At 35.7% G+C, this 26,474-nt stretch overlaps 2 protein-coding genes and 2 non-coding genes across 4 annotated transcripts; 1 reads left to right on the plus strand and 3 right to left on the minus strand.

The window, feature by feature from the left end:
- Positions 1 to 419: 419 nt before the first annotated feature.
- Positions 420 to 10,058, minus strand: LOC127867183 (uncharacterized). Its single transcript, XM_052408234.1, has 6 exons — positions 9,965 to 10,058; positions 9,704 to 9,844; positions 9,174 to 9,299; positions 7,706 to 7,768; positions 2,421 to 2,515; positions 420 to 744 (listed from the first exon to the last, which is right to left on the minus strand). The coding sequence occupies exons 1-5, from the start codon at positions 10,032 to 10,034 to the stop codon at positions 2,427 to 2,429; spliced, it is 489 nt and encodes a 162-aa protein (XP_052264194.1). The 5' UTR covers positions 10,035 to 10,058; the 3' UTR covers positions 420 to 744; positions 2,421 to 2,426.
- A 1,229-nt stretch (positions 10,059 to 11,287) lies between these two features.
- On the minus strand, positions 11,288 to 11,362 carry Trnat-ugu (transfer RNA threonine (anticodon UGU)). Its single transcript has one exon. It is a non-coding gene; the product is annotated as a tRNA-Thr (tRNA).
- Positions 11,363 to 11,561: 199 nt separating this feature from the next.
- Positions 11,562 to 11,636, minus strand: Trnat-ugu (transfer RNA threonine (anticodon UGU)). Its single transcript has one exon. It is a non-coding gene; the product is annotated as a tRNA-Thr (tRNA).
- A 5,639-nt stretch (positions 11,637 to 17,275) lies between these two features.
- Positions 17,276 to 18,569, plus strand: LOC127867179 (uncharacterized). The gene is made up of 2 exons (XM_052408229.1): positions 17,276 to 17,634; positions 18,013 to 18,569. Exons 1-2 carry the CDS (start codon positions 17,292 to 17,294, stop codon positions 18,222 to 18,224), a joined length of 555 nt encoding a protein of 184 aa, XP_052264189.1. The 5' UTR covers positions 17,276 to 17,291; the 3' UTR covers positions 18,225 to 18,569.
- The last annotated feature ends 7,905 nt before the right edge of the window (positions 18,570 to 26,474 follow it).

Raw genomic sequence — 26,474 nt, forward strand, 5'->3', positions numbered from 1 at the left:
TCATCGTATTGTCGCACTGTCGCATTGTCGTCATCGCACTATCGCGTTGTCGCATTGTCGCCATCGTACTTTCGCATTGTCACCATCGTTCTATCGCATTGTCGCCATCGCACTATCGCGTTGTCGCCATTGTACAATCGCACTAGCGCATTGTCGCCCTCTTGATTTTAATGTGTAACCACGATGGCCCTAACGGTATTTCGTAAGGAAAAAAATACGATGTGCGCATAAGTACCGAAAGGCAACAGACGACAATGCGATAGTGCGACAATACGATGGCGACAGTGCAATAGTACGATGGCGACAATGCGATAATACGATGACGACAGTACAATAACGCGATAGTACGATGGCGACAATGCGATGGTACGATGGCGACAGTACCATATGACTATCGCAATGTCGCCATCGTACTATCGCGTTATCGTACTGTCGTCATTGTATTATCGCATTGTCGCCATCGTACTATAGCACTGTTGCCATCGTATTGTCGCACTGTCGTATTGTCGTCATCGTATTATCGCGTTGTCGCATTGTCGCCATCGTACTATCGCATTGTCGCCATCGTACTAGCGCATTGTAGCCATCATACTATCGCATTGTCGCCATCGTTCTATCGCATTGTCGCCCTCTTGATTTTAATGTGTAACCGCGTTGTTAATAACGGTATTCCGTAGTAGCAGTTGAAATTCATTCACTTCACATTAGCGACACGTGTTTGTGAAAACTGACCATCTTTAACACCTGAAAATATCATCGGTCTCCGTTGTGGACAAATGTGACAAAACACAGAGATTACAACCTTGAACTCCTCATCCACTTATTTAATCCTATACTTATAAATAGAGAATAGGCTTAGATCCAATAATAACACTTACCGGTAAGTGTTGATTATAGATAGTACAAGCAACAGTGTATGTCCTTAACAAATCGTTAGAAATTAAGAGGGGCGTGAATACATGTATATGTGCAAAATGCAATGCTTACCTTAATCTTTTACAGCATTTACAGTTTTAAAAATGTAAAAATAATACTCATAGACTTATTTTTTCTTGGTCTTTTGTTAAGGAATTGGTTGAGCACTTAACAATGCAAAACTACAGTTGATTGGTGTATAACGGATAGCTAAGGACTTCGAGGCTCATTTCAACGTAAAAACCATGCATTCAGTAATTAAACCATTAAACCTAGATAGACACATGTCTTTCCTATTGAAACATGCCAGCGGTTTTAAATTTCCGAAAAATATTATGTGTTTACAGCGCGAATTTCATGGTACACTGATTCAGCCATTACCGAATTGCTTAGGTTTCTATCGGATTACATGTGTAACGTGTTATTTCTTGAAATTTGACACTGCATATGTAAAAATAATTGCAATATATGTACATTTCCAGAAAGGAAATTCATTTCTGCGTTTAATAAGACCAAGTTCGTGGAAATTGCTGCACAATTGATGAAGTAATGGCTGTTCAAAGCGATGCACCCTTTATTCGCGTCATTTTGAGTTGAATCTATATATAGATTTGATAGTGGAAAAAATGTTTTCCGAGAAATCGATTTTCCATTATACTTTGATTATTTTTCATTAAAAATGATGTTTTCACTTATTACTATCATAGCCACACGCTAACCACATGTGTATTGGACAACTTCAATTGAGTTTATATTTATTTTGAGACAATCCCCACATTCCTAAATATGGGTCACCATATGTCCGTTATTCACTAAATCCCGAGTTGCAGCTTTCATGCTTATTTTATATGGTGCGCATCAATTTGGTTTCTGAGCATTCTTACTTTTGTAAAGGACACATAATACTAAAATATTACATCAATGAACATTATGTTTACCAAACAAAATCTGCAAAATTCAAGAAACCATTTGTCTGCACTTTTCCTGTCGTCACAAAAACGGTGCGTACATAACGTGACCTTTTTTTGCCTCCGAAAAAAGAAACAGTTGTAAACATTGACAAACATCAACAAAAACATTAATCGACTTGACAATGATAGGCTTTTTGTATTCAATACATAGAAAACTATAAACTTAACATAAATAATAGTATTTTGCAAAAAACGTTAAAGCTATCCGTTACTCACTAAAATCCGCTATACACCAATCGACTGTATTGCAAACATTCGACGCATTACTGCGACTAGACCATAAAGATACATGAGGTAGTTGGCCAAGTGTGGTATAGTTGTGAAGCCTGCGAAATCGGTAACTACCAACAAAAACGTGTAAAGGAATGTTACAACGTCTTTTACTTTCTCAACAATGGATCATTAATGTTTTAAATTTGAAAAATAATAGCGGGGGGGGGGATTGTCTTCAGTTTTATAACGATTTTAGATCATTTGATGAATTAGCGCCTTAAGAAATGTAGGATTATTTTTTAAGTACTTGTAACTATTTACCATTGACTAGTGTCGCCCAATACCGGTAGTCATCGCTTGCATTTTCCGACTTAAACGATCCCTTATAGCTTCCATTTTCAAGAGGAAATGTGCAACTGGAAACATAACATGAATCAAACATGAATAATGTTACACTCTTTATAAAGTTTAAGAATTAAATACTGCTCATATAATTCGAGTGTATTAAATTGGTAAAATAATACAAAGACCACCGTCAATAGAATAATGTATACGTGTTTAATTAGTGTATTTAATTTAAACAACAAATACAACAACGACAAAAATAAAAATAACCACGTCAATGGAACAAAAACAACACATAAAAATTCATGTATGTCAAACTCGACGATGCAGTTTGAGAAGATATCAGTTAACTTTCAATTGACCATCTAGGTCTACGAATATCATTAATAGCATTTTTACAAAAAGTGGTATTATTTAAAGCAACATAAAAACTCATAACCAACGAATATTTCGTAAAATTAAGTTAACCCATAACAAATCCGTGTTCCTTATAGCAATAGCCAATATTTCAACGCTAGATGTGGTATGGTAACAGATTGAGAGCGATACAAATTGCTCGTTTTTTTCTGGCACAATACACTCCATTATTAATTGTGAGCATTAGCTCACAACTAATGTAGAGAGGCAGTTTTGCTGGTGTTAGCTACGCTAGGAACGATAACTGCAAGTCAGTCTGCTGTTAGCTACGCTAGGAACGATAACCACTGCCTGGTTATACTTCACGACTGGTGCACTGCAGCTGACAGCCTGTATTGCAACAATAGGTTTACAGGGCTTTTCATCAGAAAATTGGGAAGAGGCCCTAGCCTTACAATTTGTGAATTTCATGCGCGATAACTACTCATTTTGGGAAGACTGTGTTTTTAAAAGTTTTCGAAACAGGGTCTTTTTTATTTTGCAGAAGTATTAAAAGACGCATTGTGGTGCATTCTTAATCAAATTAGAGCTAATTGCTTTCAATTTGGGAGATGCCCAATATGTCTAAGTAAAAAAACATTTTGGGAAATTCCTCTATCAATTTTGGGAAAAAAATGACCTTATTTTTAATTGGGAAGTAGCCGAATTTCGGCCTCTGTTATATAAGGGTGAAAAGCCCTGGTTAAGAGCTTATGCGATGATATTGGCCAGTCTAGTGTTTATAACAGCTTGTGGGACGACATTGGCATGTTTATCATTAAAATATGTACATATTGGCTGCTTTCAGGGAAAACGGGGCTAAATGCTGCATTAAAAGTATGTCATGTGGGCAAAATTGTTGCTAAATAATGTTAAGTAAATAGATAAAGTATTAGATACACATAACACAACATGTAAGTGATTATAGGCTTGTTATTTTTTTAGCAAAGCAACCCAAATTCTAAAGATGGTTGCCAGTGCGGCAACCAATTGTGAAAAAAAAGAGACATATTGTTGTTATTTTGTCTAAGTTATCTCTATAACATAAATATTAGGATAAACAGTGCACTCACACCTCGACCTGTGCTTTAAGACACACTCTTTATAAATTTGAATGGGTTGTGATCATGTCAAACTTGCGAAATAAAAAGCTATAACATAATTTTGAAAACTGAGTTGAGTCTAAGAGCGAACATTTGAAGTGCCTTCAGCGCTTTGATAATTTCCCGCAACGATATCTATTCATACGACAAACGAACACTAACTTGGTAAATAAACATGTATTAATTATATTGTTCCGCAAAAAAACCAAAATAGAGCATTTTGTATCTTGTTAAATCTGTAACCAGACCACATCTAGCTTGAAATTATGGCTATTGATATAAGGAAAATTATTTTTTATGTGTGAACTTTATTTACAAAATATTGTAGGATATATCAACATCACTTGTCTCTCGGTATCACTTGTCTCGCGATATTTCGTTGTGCGCCACCTAGCCGATGTTTACATTGTCGACAAGCTGACTTACTTTCGTTTTTCATTGAAATACTATTTCCTGGGTGAAAATGAGTAGATTAAAGGTAAGTTTGTTCATTTTATTCGTTATGTATATGTTTTTAATTAAAATTTAATAAAAAATCAGAAAAAAATCGGTACTCGTTAACCTTTTCATCAATGTTTACAAGTTCGTCTGCCGTATCAATAAGGTCAGACAACAAACTGTATAAAACAGTTAACATAAATTAATCCCTACCAGTTTTGTTAATACCCGGTAGGTCAGGCTCAACACTTTCATTTAAACTGAATAAAAAAGTATTGACAATGTTAACAATGAAAGATAATTAACCAGATCTGTTTGATTATTTTCAGAGATTGAAACAATGCAGAGACAAAAGAAGCCATATGAAAGATATAAACTGCAAAGTGCATATGCTGCTACATTGTCCGGGATGACCGTGTATCGTGCAGCCAGGGTGTATCAGGTGCCTGAATCAACACTTAGGGACAGAACCAGACAAAATGTGTCGATTGACTGTCATCATGGGGCAAACACACTATTCACAGAAGATGAAGAAAGGAAGTTGGTTGACCATATTGTATACATGGCAGACATCGGGTATGGCTACTCACTAATGGACACTCAGTACATGGCATGCCGCATGGGACCATGCCATGTCTCTTCAGAAGCCTGTAAAGGCAAAAGAACATCTAAGCCAGGGTTGGGTGTATTCTTTTCTCTCCAGGAGCTAAAAGTTGTTAAGCCCCAATGTCTTTCTTTATCAAAGGCTGAGTCTGCAACCAAGGAAAACATTGACAAGTACTTTCAAGAGTTAAATTCTATTTTCACTGAACATGATCTGAAGCCATCTCCACAAAGAATTTTTAAAGCGGGTATATACGATCTTGTCAAATATTTATTAATTAATATAAAATGTGTAAAAAACGTATTATACATATATTTCAATATAGACTAAAATAAAAGTTAAGAAGAACATGGGTCGAAAAATGCGAAATAAGCCATATATTTAATTCTGAAATCGAAAAAGGCTGTACAGCCGAATTCGCCAGCATGTATATAATGCATGTACGATGTGAATCTAAATTTAGTTAAACGGTTCATTTTAAATTCCTGCAGCGATATCGATTCATACGACACACGAACACTTACTAAAAAGACGAATGCATCGGTTATTGTAGGAAAATATGTTCGAATTATCTTCGTCACAATCGGCTCGGGGCGCTAATTTGTATTTGCTGCATTTTATGAAATTCGTCTTAAATTTTTTCTTGTATATTGAGTGTTATGATACCATATTTGTATCAATATATTACAATTTAACACATATAAAAATCGTATATACCCGCTTTAACATTGATGAGTCTGGATTCTCAACTGAAAATTAACCACCCAAAATAGTATGCGGCAACAAGACCAAACCTCAAGCAGTAACATCAGCCCGAACGATTGTCATTGGGGCTGCAAATGCTCTTGGCAACCACATACCACCCTTTTACATTTTTCAATGGAAAAGATGGTGCGATGAATTGCTGGACGGTGCTGCCACTGGATCACATGAAGGCATGACTGAACGTGGGTTTGAAATGGATCATTAATGTTTGGGACCTGTTTGAAAGATACCTGAAAGGTCATTTCACCAACCATGCGGGACTGGTAAAGGCTTAGACAAGCAAACAACATTGATCCGTATGAGGATCACAAATCACATGTGTCACTGACCCTGACTGATTAGGCTAAGGAACATTCAATGGTATTGTTTGTATTACCACCCCATTCTAGCCATCTCACCCAGCCCCTTGATATTGGTGTGTTTGGACCCACGAAACACCATTACAATACTGAGTGCAACGCATACATGCATTCAAACCCAGGGGTGTCCATCACAAGGTATGAAGTGGCTCGGTTGACTGCAAGACCATACGATAGAGCTTTTTCCCCAGACAGCATCACGAGTGCTTTCAGAAAGGCTGGAATTTACCCCTTCAATCCCGATGTGATCACATCAACAGCTACAGCACCATCGTCCATCTACAAACATCCACCAGAAATGCTAAGAGATAATGCAGAAATTACAAGTGCTGAAAACCCAGACAACCAGGCCAATACATCAACTTGTAAAATTAGTCAAAACTTCTTTGAGGGGAGAACAATAACAACAAATGTGACTGTAAAACAAAGAAAAACATTCACACCACCATATAAATTACAAGGAAGTCTTATGTCTGATGAAAACATGGAACAAATAAAACTCCAACATCAAAAGAAAATTCAGCTGGAAGAAAACGCCAAGAAAATGGAGAAAATGCCTAAATCAAAGCAACCAAATAATCAAACAACATGTAATCCCCAAAGGCAACAACATCTGGACTGCAAATCAACCGGATCAACCAGCATGGGAAAGACGCTGAATCTGAAACTGATGGTGATGATGAGGATCAATCGGATATATGCTGTCTATGTTGCAGGTCGTCCCCTCCATAGCTGAAGGACATACACACACTGTTCATCATTAAATGGGGCCAGTGTGACAAATGCCAACACTGGGTCCACTTGACATACTGCTGTGATGTGAGGGTCCTGAGAAGAGACAGCACATTTTTGTGCATTCACTGTTCTGCTGAAGAATGAACAACAAACACTTTTAAATCAAATACAACAATAAAATGTATGAATAAACGTGAAAAACTATAACATTTAAACATTTATATCCCTTTGCAATGAATATGGTAATGAATTTGAAAATTTAGTGTAAAATAACCTCAATTATGTTATGGTAAACATGTTCATTATTAAACATGTTTGACCTTATTACCGCGACTCAAGTGATGTCGTAAACTAGGACAAAATGGCCGATTCGTATAGTTCAGCGTTTTTTTCGCTTTCTTTGTTAATTTTATACTATTTTTATCATTTCTGATAAACATTATAATGGGATTAAATGAAAAATATTTCATTTGATTGGTAAGTTGTGTTTGGATGGAACCACGGATTGTAGATTCTTTCGACACAAAGGGATAATTTTAACAATAGCTATAGAGCACACTAGGACTACGATTTTTTATGAAAATATGTTACCGTGCGTAGGTCCTGTTCATACTTAACCCAGTGGAACATTTGGATCACACTTTGTGGACAATTAGAGGCTTTAACAAATAAAATATAAAGCGGTCAGTTATGTGGACTCTATTGACACAAATCTCTGCTGACATCTGCTGCTGTTACCTACATGTGCAACCAAAGACAAGACAATAAGAAATGATAAAAAATAAAAATCAATTTAAAAGTGGATCTCAATCGCCTTAAACTGAGCGATTCCGAGATTAAGTGAAAAAATTAAATTTATACCTGTTTCTGAAGAAATGGACGCAGTGGCACGCTCTAGAATGAAGTGTGTTGCTAATGTTTGAGCTAAAACATATGCAGGTATATCTTTACCGGATCTACATGGCATTTTATTCTTACAAAACAAATAGTATATATTTTGTAAATAAACTTAAATACATAGTTTCGTAAACAAAAAAAAAAAAAAAATCATAGAGTGCCAGGACATGTTTCACCTTAAAATGTTTACTCGTGTATGTTAGAATTTCTGGTGCGTCTGCCCATTCATTCCAAAATTATTTCACATATCAATTTAAGTGCAATATTTTAGTTAGTGTTTTGCTTTTTTTAATGTGTGTGGACAGATTCTCGGTAGAATTGTAACGATTTTCTGTTTTTGAGTTGACGAAACGTGTTTGACTTATACAAAGTGTATATATCAAAGCAAATATTGCATATGTATTTGAGAATGAATTTGTATTGTTGTTTCTTTATTCTAACAAAAAATGCTCGAAATGTTTGGCGTACGAATGCTTTTAAAATATTTATTTAAAAAAACAACCTAAAACTTCAACTGGAACTAGCATGACCCTTTGTCAGATGTCATTGGTACTTCATAATTGATCTCCTAACAATGCAAGCCTAATTCCTCATACTAGTGTTACAATATTTACTGGACAAATCTTCAGCATTAAAATTCAGTGCGCAAATATTAAAGCGCGACGTTTTTATTTGGCATAGCAATTCTTCTGATTTGTATCTATTAGTATCTTTCTACGAAATTTCAGGTTGACATAGTTTTCAAGATATACAGGGAATAAACTTTAATGTAATAAATTAACAAAATGCAAAAACTCTAAAATATGAAAGCAATATTTATAATTCGTGTGCACTGCACATCCCCTACACGAAATCTACCTATCTTGAAAGTTTAGAATCGGTTCTCTTACATTTTTCCATGTATGCAGCGGACAAAGTCTAAGTAAAATGTTTAACAAACACATCCCAAAGTGAATACATTGTTCAAACAGACCAGATTAATTTTCGAACTAAGTTGATATATAATTTAAAAAAATCCTAAGACAGTTTCAGAAAGATGTGGCGAAAAGCGATTTCTTGAGTGTTAAACAGGTTTCAATATAGCCGTTAACGCAAAACTTCCCTACCAACAGGCTGTCCTGTTTTCAACTGGCCTATTTAGTAAAATGCTTGGACTAAAAATGTTAGTTTTAGACAAGTTTTCAATTATTTCATATTTAGAAAACTGCCCGCCCCCTGTTTTTCAAAGTACCGGGACCATTTTTGAACACGACCGATATATCATAAAAACACATGTTCTGATCTGACCAGGTTTAATGAAGCTTGGAAAAAAAACTCAACAGAGTTAACAAGGCAAATGTTAACGACGCACAGCGCAAAACACACGGCGATCAAAAGCTGATTACAAAAGCTCTAATTGTGTCAACATTCATAGTCAATATTTTATATATACCTGTTGTCAAATGATACAATTCAGTATCAAGTTCGATGCGTAGTTGATATCTGTCTTCTGTTTTTTGAAGGACAGAGGCCAAGCTTTCGAATTCGGCATGCATGAATTTTATAAGCACGTCGTGCTCTATATGAAATCAAAAGATAATTCTCAATGTCATAAATAAACATGAGTATTAATATGTATTTTGTAAATTGTGTTAACGACGGCGTCCATTTTTGAACAAGAAACAAACTCATTAAAAAAAAATGACAAAGTATTTGTCTTTTATCAGTTGAGATATAAGATAAGTTTTTAAGTTATATCTAATTAATAAAAGATTTGCTTATAAGTTCCTGACGCTGAACAATATAATAAAAAATATGATTACAATATAATTTTAGTTATACAAAATAGCATTATTTTTTCTGCAATAAATTTACTTTCAATGCAGTGTAACAGTGTTCCGATTTCATTGCGGTAAGTAAGTATGTTGAACTAAGTGATGTAAGTTTGTGGATTTTAAATCATTTTACGTCATTTTAGCTTACCTTGTTGTATTATCCCCAATGCGGTTGTGCACTGGTAATTTTCATAGAGACAATCTAGTATCAAAAGTCTATCCCATTGACAACGAATACCACGTTCGAATCTTCTTTTCAGCCTCTCAAACTCTAAATCAATCATCGGCACTAAAATAGCAATCGCACCAATACAGTATATGCATACTTTACCATCTATGTGTAGTTCAAATATATTCCGACAGTATGTACATGCGTGCACTAGTCAATGTTGCTGTGCAATAGACTTACTTTCATCACCATTTGCTTGTGGTAGGTTTATTCTTCGACCATCGCGTAAACAGACTCCTCCATCAGCCATAGCGGATAGCGCACAATCAGTGAGGTTGTTTATAACTATGTAAAATAAGTAAATGTCGGTCTTAAATATCGGCATAGTAAACATTATTTGAATACTTCATTTTACCTACATCTCATGAGTTGTCCGCCAAAATAAAACATATGTTCAAAAAGAAGCATATTTCGCTAACTTTTGAAATCAAAACATTTTATAAATAAAATTATTTCACCTTTAAAAAAATAAAAACTAGATCGGAATCCAAATATTTCCATTCCTTGAAAATAAAACAGCCTTTAAATTGACTTTTTTCTGAATTCTTACTGAAATGTAAATTATAATGTTAACAAAAATTCACTTTACTATGCATTGTGCTAATCAACTTTAATATTACAAAAATTGAGGAGTTTAAAAGAAAAAGAGTAAAGTCAGAACCAAAAAAACACATTTGGGCATGGATCTCATTACTACGTAGTCGTAGTCATATGAACAACTGCGGCCATTGTTGGTATTTATCACTTTAACATATGAATATACCTAAACTAAATAATAACATGATTCTTACTTAAGAAAGTATAAACATTTTTTGTAGATATACAGAATTGTACCTTTATTGAATGTCATTATTATTAGTGTCAAATGCAGCTTTTTTAAGTAGCTTTGGTGGTCGTTCTGACTTGGGGCCGTTTCAAATATGGGCCGTTTTTTTCGTTTCCGGGAGGGTGTATGCACTGCCGATAAAAGTATAGGCAAGCGCTCTACCAAATGAGGTAACCGAATGGTGTGTAATGGCTAAAGAGAATTGTACATGTATTAGAATACTAATTGTTCTGGATGGAAAGACTAACATGAGCATACCAATGTTGTACAATAATATTTAAGCCAACATAGCTCTTGTTTAACTAAATACAAACGAGCAACATAGCAGTACTGAGTCTGACGACACAGAAATTAAAGTAGTTAGGCTGGTATTTTTTAGTTTAAAGCTACTTATTTAAGCTTGATTGTATCGAAAGCCTACGGCTTATTTGAAACATTATCGAGTCTGTTTCCTGGGACTAGAACAAGAAATTGGTGTCTTTGGGGGAGATCTTAAGAATGCTTCCACATTGGCGATCGAATCTACGACCATCCGGTCGCTAGGCGGACACCGTATCCACTATGCCACGACCACCCTTTTTAAATAATGATACTGTAAAAATGAACCATATTTTCAAAAATAGCAATCTTAAATATGCATCCATTTTATTAAATATGTCGCCGGGTGGTGAAAAGTGTGCAGCCAGTCCGGGACTCGAACCCGGGACACCTCGCTTACAGGGCGAGTGCTCTCCCGACTGAGCTAACCGGGCCGCCACACATCTTTCCACCTATCCCGCTTAAGTTCGGTACCGTGACATTCTCCCCTGCCAAGTTGGAATTTGTCCTCGAATTCGAGTCACAGGGAACAGTGAAATACTGATCCCGACAAACCCACGGGCAGGTTCTATGGAGAACTGTAAACGCCACGGTCCCCCGTTGGGCGCCATTGTCGCCGGGTGGTGAAAAGTGTGCAGCCAGTCCGGGACTCGAACCCGGGACACCTCGCTTACAGGGCGAGTGCTCTCCCGACTGAGCTAACCGGGCCGCCACACATCTTTCCACCTATCCCGCTTAAGTTCGGTACCGTGACAAATATAATAGTTGTCTTAAATTATATAGATATGTATTTTACAAGGGTGCGATTTCTACTCCTTTCAGCTGATTTCCTCCCTTTGAATGTGAAACAAATTTTACAAATATTTACAAACTTTGCTGGATCTGTATGCAAAAAAGAGTTTAATTTAACCCTGTGAGGGGGAGGGGGGCATTTTTCCCCTGATGTGGTTCTCATATCACATCCCTTACTATATAGAGGATAAGCTCCCCAGCAAACATGCACATATGGGTCCCATATGGGCTGTTTCTGGGCAAATTTATATGGGTAAGCCCATATGGGAGTCATTTGGGACCAATATGGGCTAGCCCATATGGGAATGCCCACAAGGGCCCCATATAGGTCCCATATTATTGCGCTATCGGGAAAAATATGTAAACTTGTATTTATTTGATTAAAAACTCATTTCTTAAAACGTACGAAGGACAAACTTGATCTAAACTGCTAATATTTTACCCAAAAATAGAAAATCAATGCATAAGCAAATAATATGCGGCCCATATGGGTCCCATACGGGTCCCATATGGGAGTCATTTGGGAGCTATATGGGCTTGCCCATGTGGGAATGCCAATAAGGGTCCCATATAGGTCCCATATTATTGCGCTATCACGAAAAAGATGTAAACTTGTATTTATTTGATTAAAAACTCATTTCTTAAAACGTATGCTGGACTGACTTGATCAAAACTGCTAATATTTTACCCAAAAATAGAAAATCAATGCATAAGCAAATAATATGCAGTCCATATAGGTCCCATATGGGTCCAATTGGGCCGCCCTACAAACGACAAAATCAGCTACCGGGCTGTTTCTGGGCAAACCCATATGGGTAAGCCCAAATGGGAGTCATTTGGGACCTATATGGGTTAGCCCATATGGGAATGCCCTTAAGGGTCCCATATATATGTCCCATATTATTGCGCTATCAGGAAAAAGATATAAACTTTTATTTATTTGATTAAAAACTAATTTCTTAAAACGTATGTATGACAAACTTGATCTCAACTGCTAATATTTTACCCAAAAATATAAAATCAATGCATAAGCAAATAATATGCAGCCCATATGGGTCCCATAGGGTCCCATTTGGGCCGCCCAACAAAGGACAAAATCAGCTATCGGGCGTACATTTTTTGAAAATTCTGTTTTTGATATGGCTTTGTTTTAAATAATGTATATACTATGATTAATATGAAGTTATTTTCAAGAGATAATTTTAATTTAAATAATCGCGCAGAAAAATAAAGTATTTAAATAATATGCGCATGCGCAGATGTTAATTCCGCCTCGCGAAAACATTCAAAACAAAAACACTCGAAACGGTAATTTGTTAAATTGTGATATCATGCACGTAATTATATATTCCTTTTGAAATCAGATATATATTGCTGATCACGCATTATTTATTTATCTGTTACTTCAATGAATGCCTGTGTGTTTAATAATTTGAATTGCAAATTATCAGATATCTTTATTCGCTTTGCCTGTCATGTATTTTCGCGACGTAAGTCGTTACGTTCGTTTGTCGCCATAGATCAATCTCTTAGTTAAACTGCTTAATTCAACTTGATTCTGCCTAAAATTCAATACAAACTATTTAAAGCAGACAGGCGCATGTCTGAAAAAATGGAACACTAAATGAGTAATCATGCAAATGCATGAGAATCTTACTTATCTCATACATTGATAATATTAATTTAAACGTATTGCATCAAAGACGTATAATAAAATGTATTGTATAGGTCTTTGATTACATGCACTCAAGCCAGGGTTGTTTGCCTGTGGACAAATTTTAATGATTATTTACACACATATTTGCAGAATATTAAAAAAGTCTGTTTTTTAGAAATAATTAAATTATAGCGATGGGCACAAGGGAGGCAACTGCGTACGGCTCATTTATTACTGAACAATTCCTGCGCGAAATCTCGTTCATAAAAATAGTGCCGATAGGGGGTCGGAATTACGTCGTTTTTAAGGTGGTTTTCGATTGGATATGGTTAAAATAACCACTAATCATATAAGTTAATACATTTATGTTCGCGGGCAAAGCACTTTCAGTTCCACACAGTTGCGTTGAAGATTAAAAGAAAGCCTAAGAAAATTTCCGAGATCGAGAAAAATAGGTAATTTACATTGCCCAGTAGAAAAATTGCTTTTATTTTGAAGGTTAATCATTCTCCTTTCCATTCATGCCACTAATTGCTTTGCAAAATGCCGTAATTCTGCTGGTTGTTGCTAATGTATGGACCCACTATTGACCCATTTCATGAATGGCAAGATGGCCGCCGTTGTTGAAAATTCATACGACGTAAATATCAATTGTTCTTTTTTTGCTCTGTAAAGTTGCCAAAAAATGTGTTGTACGTGCTAAACATCATTGAAGGATATATTTATGCCGACATTATATCGTAATGGTAGATTTCATTCGTATATCTGTAAATAGACGTTTCGATAATACAAAATACAGACTTGCACTATTCGGACAGCAAGTATTTCGGATATTGCATTAATGATACAAGATACAAGAATCTTTATAATATTCAACGTCGGATGTGAACAACAATTCGATACAGTCACTGTATTTTAGTTATATTATGTAGACATATTATTTCTTTGATTTCAATTATTCTTTTTGCAGACATATGTTTGATACTAATAAGTCAGAGTCTCAGGATTGGGAAGAGTTTGACTCGGAGTCTAACAGTGAGCGTTCGGAGTCTGACAGTGAACGGTCGGAGTCTAACAGTGAGCGTTCGGAGTCTCACAGTGAGCGTGTATCACCGCAGCCAGGTCAATTTACACAGGACCGGGCTGCAAAAGCTGAAAAGTTGAAGCTTCCGCATCAGGTACTAGATAAAAAATAATATGCAATTTTAACCAATAAATATTATTCTTAGTATATAAATGACATTTCAGCAGAATGACATTTTGAAACATAAACCCCATGTAATTTTATTTTATGGCAATGTATCGGTCATTTTGAAATACATTTATTATCAACATTAATTAATCATCATTATTGTAATTCACTAATGTTTATGCATTTGAAATATATACTGTTATACTTTTAAGAAGTCAGATATCACAAAATGTAGTTTAAAAAGACAGATATCACATAATTGAGTTTAAGAAGACTGATATCACAAGATAAGGAAGAGCAGTCTTTTTTTTTTAATTCTAAAGCTGTAGCCTAATCTAGTCTACAATCCCTCGGAAATTTTCATAAAAAGGCTACATCCTCTCAATTTTTTTCATTATATTCATGCACTTAACCCAAAAAAAGAAACTTACACCTGGAAATTACATTCCCCTATGACTAACAATGCATGAGTTGTGTCCCCAAATTTTGGGTTTCACACACTTTTTCCTATATAATATGAAGGCTAAGGCCCCTTCCCCCAACAGCCTTAAAAAAGCCTTGAATGGTAAAAACAATGAACCTTTAAGCTATTTTCCGTTTAAGAAAGTCCCTTCTTAAAGAAAATCCAGTTGAAGCAGAAAGTGTTGTCTCTGATAAGCCTGTGTGGACTAAACAGGCTAATATGGATGACACTTTAGGCTCATGCATTAAGCCCCGTTTTCCCAGAGTGCAGCTCAAATGTTCATTTACATGTTACAGAGTACCGCAAGAAGCTGCCGTTTGTGAATGCGCCCCGATAGAGGAGATTGAGGCAAAGAAGCTGAAGGCAGCGGGGGGAAAAGAGAAGAAATCAGGAAGAAATCACCATAGGCGATAACTGAATATAAGATTTTTTAAACCATTGGATAGGTTTGTTAGTCACCTATCTTCGGAAAAATACTTACAGATACATTGAAGTTCAAATAACTAGTGTTAGGTCTTATTTAAATAAGAAGAATTTTGGTTTTTGAACCTATTTAATGAAGCAAATGATTTTACTTTTGTTAAACATGTGTGGCAGTGAACTATTGTCTGCATGTTAACCTTATTTAAGTATTGGCTGTTGTTCTTGGGGTGTATTTATAATTTGAGGACTTATTTTACCTAATGGACAATTTATTTTAATTGAGTGAACAACATATAAAACTTGTCAAAACTATTGAAAGCCCCCATAAGAATTTCATTGTTTTGTAGTGACCACTATGTCTGCTCGTGACACTGTCGGTCTGACATGTGAGAGTGCAGTTGAAGTAAAATGATTCATCAATCATCACTTATGAAAAAATTCAATCTTTGGGATTAGTTTTTGCCTATATGCTACCTTTGACTGACAAAAAAACCAACATCAACAATGTTGTTTTTTTTTAATTTGAACAACTCGTCATCGTGATTGGGAGGCATGTGTCATTTTAATTCATCATTATGTAATGTCGGGTAATTGGACATTTCACAAGTATTTGTATATTGTGTATGCACAACAAATATAAATTGTGTCAACAAATTATGTGTTAGTTCACCATTAGTTATTATTGAAAATAAAACCTTAAAAAAGCTGCAGAGTTGTTGTTGATAGCAGTAAAGACAAAGGCTATTCACGCACATAAATATATATTTGTATGCCCCCTTATTTTGCCATAAACTGTGCAGTAAAAAGTGCAAAACCAATAAAAAATACGTGTTATTAATATGTTTTAATGTGTTTTATATCTAAAAAGGCATTCACATAGATAAAAATAACTTATAAATGGCCAAAATAGCTGGTTAAATGCAAATGTCAGTTGTTTGCTGGCAATGAACCAGATTTTTGGCAGAAAAAACAGCAGAAAAATTCACCTATTTTTTTACGTGTTTTAAAAAAATCATAAAAAATCTATTTTTCATCCTAATAAAAAATGAAAGACATCATTATGTTTGTTTTAAGTAGTATAACATCAATGCCAAATATCATTCAAATATTCCCATTTTAAAAAAATCATTGCCTCTTGCTAAATTAAATTCGATATGTTTATTGTACAAATTTATTTCAGAAAATAAATATTCACCACCTCGTTTGCCAACATCGTCTTTACAAGGAATGTCCAGCCAGGGGTTTTTCTGCCTACTTTGGGAAAAGGAGTCTGACCAAATTGGGAATTTTTTATCGACAAAATTGCCCATTTTGGGAATTTTTATTTCGTGAAACGGCTCATTTTGGGAAAAAAATTGAATTAATCATGCTCAAATAAGTCTGTGGTTTAACAATTTTCTTTATATAAACACATGCAAAACAAACACTGCCCAAACACAAGTTACAGCAACATTTTTGACCGAGCTAAAATAGAGCCATAGGTATTTCATTTCATTCTTTAATGTATTAAATGACAATTGAACTACAACTTTCTTACAAGGCTCTGAGCATTCAGTTGCCGATTTTGTGATTGACGACCCTGGCATTACTTCTGTTGCTGTTACATTTTGCTGCTTATCGTCCAAGCCTGTCTGTTCAGGGTTACTCGCGGCAGTAATTTCAGAAGATTCTGAGCGTTTCGAAAACATCGATGATATCGTTACACATCCTTTAGCGTCTATTTTTTGTGTTTTTTTTTAATGTAATATTTACTATTGTGCGAAGCCATGATTGAAAATAAGCGTCTACAGATATGGTATAGAATGTGTATTGTGCGGCTCTATATACTCTTGTATAATGCAGAACATTTCGAACGTCATCGCTGAGAGTAAATGCATCCGGCAAATACACCAAAAAATCTGTGTCACTAAAGGCTTTATTACGTCGCGAATGAAGGGAAGTCACTCTTTCGATATAAATAATGTTTACTTTTTACGATTTTGGAAGATTTTATTTTTTGGAATTGGGAAAAATGCAATCAAAATTCGATTGGGAACGAGTCCGTTTGCTTTGGGAATGCCTCCGTTTCCCGGAGACGCAGACAGTACTGAAAAACCCCTGCCAGCAGTGCATGACAGAGGCCGGTCACTCCCATTAAGTCCAGCTGAAGAGCCTTCCCAAAGACAGTTCATAGGACAAAGTAACTAATTTTTGTGCTTGAAACTTTAACTTAAAATAATTTCAGTTTTGGAATTACTGCTTATAAAATGCCTGATAGTCAATTACATAAAAAATTGATGTAAACAGATAATCCAACTTAAAAAATATAAAATACACAGTCATTTAGTGATCTATAATAATACATACTTCTACTAATAAAAGAAACAAATTGACGTTGACGGGCATATAGGTGCAAGTTGCCATTACTCAGCCCTAGCCATACAACAGCTGTTGGGACAAATCGGGCCCGCCGCCGCTATATCGGCACACATCCGATATAATTATATCCGACCCAGCCGTGATATATGTTATTGTCAACATAATTTTAGGTACAGTTTTTTTTTTATTCTGTCTTCAGATGCAGTTACACAGATTTTAACGGTGTTGAAAACAATGAGAGACGAGAACAGGGAAATGAAGCGGATGCTGCAGCGGCTCTTGGCTAGGTCAGCTACTGATGACGAGCCAATGCAACTGCCAGAGAACATCAGTCTTCCAATTGGAACATTTGAGCAAATGGATGAGTTTGAAGAGCATCTTGGTGATGAAGCTACGATCCATCTTTTCTAGGACTGCTGCATAGTTCAAGCTTTTTTATCTAATATATTAAGCATTGTTGTAAATGTTATTGACAGTTTTTTCTCCATTGATCCTAAACCATTCCTTTAAGGCTCATCTTCTAAGAAAGCATACAATCTTTTTTATCTGGAAATGAAATGGTATATATTCCTTTGCAAAAGAAGAAACAGCATTCCAGTTTTTGAAGGTTTTAAAAGACATATATATATATATAAAGATATATATATATATATCATGTGCAATTACGAAAAACACTAGAATGTATGAAGATATCAAAGATAATAATATGGACTTGTTCTCGAAAAAGGATTTGCCATTTATTTGAGTTTTTGATTTTTCTGCAGGGTTTTTAATTTGTAGTTTATAAAATATTGTGTTTAGTATTGCAAGTATGTTTTCTACAAATGTTCTTTGAGTACATGGTTTGTTATTTGTATTGGTTAAAGTTTTAATATGCATGGGTATGCTTTTGAGTAATGTGTAGACTACATCAGGGATATACTTGAAGGTATTCTGTATATGTAATATATATTTAATATCAAAATAATAGAAGTCCTTAATTCTATAGTTGTATAACTGGTCGACATATATAATGTTATAGAAAAACGTCTTATTGTTTGAAGTTATGTCTTTATTGTTCCATAAAATAGTTTTACTGTTGGTTTGGGACAGAGTTTATAGATTATGAGATATACTCCATGCGGAAAGAACATTAGATAGAAACATGTTTTCGTTAGCAACTTCATGTAAAATATGCTGATGTTACATTCAAAAAGTTAGGAATCACCATATTATTTTAGAATTTTCTGGTAGAATAGTTAACGTGGGATCCTCCTGCTATGTATGTATGTTTCCATGTATATGTGTGTAATACTTTATGTGAATAAAAGTTGAGAGTACTTTTATACATTTTTAAGTCTTTTAACAAAAACCTTGTATTTCTTGCAGGATAATGCTATTTAGCTTTTAAACCCTTTGATATCACTCTGTTCCAACAAGAAGAAATAGATAAAACATTTAAAAAAATGAAATTGGAAGTACATGTACAAGAATCTTTTGTCTGATGTTCAATTTGAACACACAGTATTTCATGTTTGCAGCCTACATATTATTTTTAACAACCTGAATTTCCATTAATGCGTTGTCCAAAATTGTACAGGCTCTGTGTACTCATATTGAATACAATGCTACCAGTTTGTAGCCTATATTTAGTACAATGCTGCCCGTATGTAGCCCATATTGAGTAAAAGGGCTACCCGTATGTAGCCCATATTGAGTAAAAGGGCTGCCTGTATGTAGCCCATATTGAGTAAAAGGGATGCCCATGTTGGACCTATATGGGTCCCATGTGGACACCTATATGGGCCCCATGTGGGCTGCCAACATGGGACCCAGATGGGAAGTGCAACCGGGCTCCATATGGGTCCCATCTGGGCTGCCCCATATACTTTCATGGGGCAGCCCAGATGGGACCCATGTGGAGCCCGGTTGCACTCCCCATCTGGGTCCCATGTTGGCAGCCCATATAGGTCCCATATAGATTGTTTGCTGGGTCTGAAATAATGATTTTATCTTTCTCACTTTCCTATCTGGCCCTGATCCAAATGGAACATCTAAATAACAATTTACTATAATTTCATAAGTATGTCTTTTGCATTTACACCTGGTAAAAACTGCGGCTTAACCTGCCAGGAAAAATTCGAGAAGGTTAACTAACTGACATAATTTTGCTTTTAATATTGTGAACACAGCCGCGAAGTTAAGACGCAACGATCCTTAATTGCTGTATGCATACAACCGTACCTTTTCTAATATAAAATAAATGAAAGACATTTTACGCTTACCGAGAAGCTAGTTGAAATTCGCTCATTCACGCAACCTTGCTCAAAAAGGTGTTCCCTTCAAATGCCACAAGTATTACTCCTTTCTTTAAACAGTTTTCTTAAAAAGGTAAACTTTACAACGCAACTTTACGGGCAACTTTACTACATGTATATTCTTTGGGCCGGCTAAGCTCACTGGCGACATTGCAGGGCGGGAAACCAACATCAGCGATTTACTCAAGCAGAAACAGAAACTGGCTATGTGGCATTCGGTACCCCTCGCAGATTATCATAATCGGACTTATCCGATGTTTGACGGAAAGGGCCGAGAATGTGCGATTGGCTATGTGGATGGTCCACAGCCGTCAATAATGCTCAAATGACCATATATGGAGAAAAAGGCGGGACCAAACCAAATAGGCTTGCAATGCGCATGCCCAAGCAAAACCGATTGTTAGCCATCTTGAATTGTTAGCGTGAAAAGAAAGCTACTACATTTATTGGATATTTTAACATGATGAATATTCTAGGTAGAGAATACGGATAGTATTATCATTATTACCTCAACTTAAACTCAACAATTGTATTGTTGCCATGAAGACAAGCTATTTCGAGGTTGTTTTGACCATTGAATTGCTAAGTAGGTCAAACTCAAAGTTTTAACTTTTATTGATACTTTATTTAGTTAAGGAATCTTCGAGTAAAAGTTAAAAAAATCTTTCGCAATCTATAGCAAAATCATGTGTTGTTGCTATATTATAAACTTTCGTGCATGAGCCATTTAAATCCGTTTGCATTACTTTTTTAGTTGTTTCCCCTGGAAAATTCTCTTCTTGCTAGCCTTCGCTGAGTTATTCAACAACATTGCTATATTGCTGATTTTTGTTGTTGTTTTTTGGTTCAAGCTGCATGCTTTTGTTGGATAATGTTTAATTTATCATTCACGTTTTACATATGGTTCTGTTTAAACCATATTTAATCGATGTTTTGGTGAATTTTGCGCATGCTTAACTTGCCTGATTTCGGACGTAATTTACTTTCGGATACATGCACCTCTTGTGTTTTTTTCGATGTTTTCTTATGTATGCAGATTAAAAAAACAGCTCATGCTTAAATGTGTTATTGAGCAAGTGACTTCTTAATACTATGGCAGGAATTAAAAACTGTCTTAAAATTAAAAAGACAGTTTAGTTTCATGTATAAACTCAAAGTCACAAGTGTGTAAGTATTACTACTACATTTATTTATATTTACTAGAAGTAAATATGTTCTCATATATCAGTAAGTATTGTACAGCCCTAAATTATATTTAATACACCCTTCTATGCAGTAAATTTATATATGTGCTGGTTTTAATTTACATTCATGTTATTATCCCCCCGCAATAGGCGGAGGGATATTGTTTTAGCCTTGTCCGCCCGTCTTTCCGTCTGTCCGGCACTTTTGTGTTGAGGGCCATATCTTGGAAGTTCTTTGGCGGATTTCATTGAAACTTGGTATGAGTATATATATGGATAAGAGATGATGCATGCCAAATGGCATTGTACACTATCTGTTAATAACGGAGTTATGGCCCGTCAAACCTAAAAAAAATGCTTTTTTACCTGAGTGTCAAATACAACACTTTTTTGTCCAGAAGCTAATTAGCGGGGGATATATATTCAATGAATTTGCTTGTTAGTAATAGAATGGAAATAAACCTGTTACATGGTATTTTGTCTTTCATTATGGTGTTTAAAATCACATTTAATGGCATCCAACCTACTTGATTTCAAATACACTAACACCTGGCGCCGTGACCTGGATGCAGATTCTAAGCAGATGGGCCAAAATGGGGGCAGCTGGAGAGACTCGCCCGGAACTGACAAGCCTGGAGGAAGCTGGTTGGTGAGATGGGACAACAGGCGAAGAATAAATTAACCTACTTGATTTGATAAATATTTTTGTAAGTCATTAAAGAATCGAGCAAACTTTTTGTTTCCAATAGGCAGTCCTGTATATATCCAAAATAAAATAAAATGTTTCACTCAGGTTCCTTGATACTCATCTTGGTATTTAAGGGACCTTATAACAGATTTTGGCATGTATTGAAGTTTGTAATCAAATGCGTTATATTTATAAATGTAAACATTAAATCTAAAAAGCTCAAGTAAAAAACAAGAAAAAAATTAAAAGAAAAAGTAATCCTCATCTGGGCTCGAACCACTGACCTCTGGAGTAAAAGTCTAACGCTAAGACGGCCATCCGTGCTCATACAATATTTTATACTTTCAGTTTCTATAAGCAAAGCTCGTAGTGTCACAAAAAACAACAACAGAACTCCAAATTATTCAACTGTTTTGCTTTGCAACGATTTACCATTTTCAGGTTGCTAATGTTAAGTACAACTGTTTTCTCACTAATATCATAACTGAAACAAAAATGTGCGAGTGAGTCAGTCTGAAACAATTTTTATGCCCCTTTTCGAAGAAAAGGGGGCATATAGTTATCAGACTGTCTGTCTGTCGGTCCGTCTTTCCGTCACACTTTGCGTTTAGGTTTGCAAAAATGCTCATAACTTCTATGTCCCTTGAGATATAACCTTCATATTTGGTATGCATGTGCATATGGACAAGGCCTTTCCATACGAACACACATTTTTATCCCTGTGACCTTGACCTTGAAGTTAGGGTCAGCGTTTAGGTTTCAAAATCTGCGTTTAGGTTTTGAAAAATGCTCATAACTTCTTTGTCCCTTGAGATATAACCTTCATATTTGGTATGCATGTGTATATGGACAAGGCCTTTCCATACGCTCAAAAATTGTTACCCTTGTGACCTTGAACATAGGGTCCGTGTTTAGGTTTCGAAATCGGCGTTTAGGTTTTGGAAAAAGCTCATAACTTCTATGTCCCTTGAGATATAACCTTCATATATGGTATGCATGTGTATATGGACAAGGCCTTTCCATACGCACACAATTTTTTACCCCTGTGACCTTGACCTTGAAGTTAGGGTCCACGTTTAGGTTTCGAAATCTGCGTTTAAGTTTTGAAAAATGCTCATAACTTCTATGTCCCTTGAGATATAACCTTCATATTTGGTATGCATGTGTATATGGACAAGGCCTTTCCATACGCACACAAATTTTGACCACTGTGACCTTGAACTAAGGGTCCGCGTTTAGGTTTCGAAATCTGTGTTTAGGTTTCGAAAAAAGCTCATAACTTCTATCAAGCATTTATAGGGGGCATAAGTCATCCTATGGTGACAGCTCTTGTTTTATTTTGTCAATTTACCAAAACATGCAAAGGCCCCTAAAAATACATGAAGTAATGTTTACAGTTGTCCATAACCACATATTGAAAAAGAATGTGCAAGCTCTATCTATTGGCATACAAACAAAGCCAATCTGTTGGATTATTACTCATGGCAATCAATATGATCTTAGGGATACCTTCTATAATAAGGTGTTTGTACTTAAATCACATTAAAATTTGAAATACTATGGAAGTACAAAAAGGTCAGAATGATTACAAACAGGTTTGTAATGGACATCATCTTGCAATTGCTATTTGTGTGAGTGGGATGGTAAAAAAATTCTGAATTTGTTATATGTAGGACATTTAGTAACTTAGCAACCCATGCATGTTGCAAGGGTGTTAATTGTCCGGATTATTTGGAAATCCCGATTTGAGCCATTCAGGATTGAATTTTAGATCAGTGTAAATCGATGATTTATTTTAAGGGGGTGTGAACAAATATTGTAATTGCTTCATTTGTATGATGCCGGGCATGTTTGCTTAGTACGGATTTTTCCTGGTCTTTTTAACAAGGTTTTCCGAAGAAAAAACGGGTTATTAGATTGGCAAATGTTGGCTGGCGGGCGGGCGGAACAAGCTTGTCTGGGCCATAACGTTGTGGTTCATGGTGGGAATTTAAAATCATTTGGCACATTTGTTCACCATCATTAGAGGGTGTGTCGCTCTAAAGAATTACGTCGATATATCCAAGTTCAAGGTCACACTTTGAGTTCAAAGGTCAAAAATCGCCATAAATGAGCTTGTCCGGGCCAAACTATGTCATTCATTGTGAGACTTAAAAAATCATTTGGCATATTTGTTCACCATCGTGGGACATTGTATCGCACATTAGAATTATGTCAATATCTCCAAGGTCAAGGTCAACACAACTAAAAATATATTTATTTTGAAACAAACAGGGTTAATTATAAACAATCTTACATACTACAAAATGTAGCATATGTCCCCCATCATTAAATTTCCATTTTCTGCTGTCAAACTAAGTGCATATATTATTTCATTTGCAAAAGACATATCTGGATATATTTTTGGACAGTTGTTTTACCGTATGGTTAGTGGATTAACATTTATTATGACCCCCTTCGTAGAAGAGGGGGTATATTGCTTTACAAATGTCGGTCGGTCGGTCTGACTGTCCTTCCACCAGGTGGTTTCTGGATGATAACTCAAGAACGCTAAGGCCTAGGATCATGAAACTTCATAGGTAGATAGATCATGATTCGCAGATGACCCCTATCGATTTTGAGGTAACTAGGTCAAAGGTCAAGGTCATGGTGACCCGAAATAGTAAAATGGTTTCCGGATGATAACTCAAGAACGCATATGCCTAGGATCATGAAACTTCATAGGTAGATTGATCATGACTTGCAGATGACCCCTATTGATTTTGAGGTCACTAGGTCAAGGTCACAGTGACCCCAAATAGTAAAATGGTTTCTGGGTGATAACTCAAGAACGCATACGCCTAGGATCATGAAACTTCATAGGTAGATAGATCATGACTGGCAGATGACCCCTATTGATTTTGAGGTCACTAGGTCAAAGGTCAAGGTCACGGTGACCCGAAACAGTTAAATGGTTTTCGATGATAACTCAAGAACGCTTACGCCTAGGATCATGAAACTTAATGGGTACATTTATCATGGCTCCCAGATGACCCATATTGATTTTCTGGTCACTAGGTTAAAGGTCAAGGTCACGGTGACCCGAAACAGTAAAATTGTTTCCGGATGATCACCCAAGAATGCTTTTGCCTAGGATCATGACACTTCATAGGTACATTGATCATGACTCGCAGATGACCCCTATTGATTTTCAGGTCACTAGGTCAAAGGTCAAGGTCACAGTGACAAAAAACGTATTCACACAATGGCTGCCACTACAACGGACAGCCCATATGGGGGGCATGCATGTTTTACAAACAGCCCTTGTTATCATTGTTCTTTATAACATTTATATAAAATGACCATTACACATAGAGTGTTACTGGTGGTCTGGCTTATAATATTTTGCATTTTACTCACCAGAAATAGCAACTAAAAGACTATAAAAAAACAATAAACTATGACTTTGGGTGACTACCTGTAAGGGACCTACGGCCTCAGACTCCAGACTTTATCATTAGGATTTCAAATTTGGGACATTTGACACCCCTGATGTTGTGTCATGTATCAAACCATCTATATATAAATATTAATTTTATTTATTGGATATGTAGAAGACTCGGTGATGCAATCATTGGATTTCATTTTGTGTTTTGTTGACCTACTTTAAATTTTTAGGCTCAGCAGAACTATGGCTGTCAAAACACAATTGTATTAAAATGAATAGTGCTTCAAATTATACAAGACGTCTCTTTCTTTTAGATGTTTTTCAGTTTCGTTGGAAGACGTTTCCCACCAACCATCCTGTATTGAAAGAAATAACTTTTGAACCCGATTTTCTGGTAATACTACTTTTTTTACATACAGTGAATTATGAACATTTCATAAGGATCTCAAGGGTCACAACAGGTAATATATATCAAGATTTTCCATAGGCAGTTAGAGCACAGCCGGCCCGAATAGCCTGGACAAGTTAACATTTTTTTTTTAATATCTCGTGTGTAAAAATTACTTTGCATCGCAGGGAACTTTAGGATCATTTCATTTCTGTAAAAAATGTTCAAAGTTCATTTTACAAAATTATATCCTGAATGATTTTAGGGCCTTAAATGATATATGGAAACAAGCATATTTAATAATAATAAAAAAAATTGTTCTCTTAAAGATTTACAGAAAGACCCTTTCTAGCTCGACTATTATATATGAAATCCATATAGTGGAGCAATTCTACTCTCCCGGCGTTGGCGTTAGCCTTAGCATTGGCTTAGCATGAGCATGCACATGTTAAAAGTTTGCATACTACCCCAAATATTTCCAATGTTCCTTGACAATTTCTTTCATATTTTGCATACTTCTTAACCAACATGACCCCAACCTATAAACAAGAGCAGACAACTCTATCAAGCATTTTGTAATAATTATGGCCCCTTTTCCACTTAGAAAATGCAGCAAATGTTAAAAGTTTGCGTACTACCCCAAATATTTTCAATGTCCCTTGACATATTGCTTTCAT

The sequence above is a fragment of the Dreissena polymorpha genome, chromosome 2 (genome assembly GCF_020536995.1).
Source record: "Dreissena polymorpha isolate Duluth1 chromosome 2, UMN_Dpol_1.0, whole genome shotgun sequence".
Lineage (NCBI taxonomy): Eukaryota > Metazoa > Mollusca > Bivalvia > Myida > Dreissenidae > Dreissena > Dreissena polymorpha.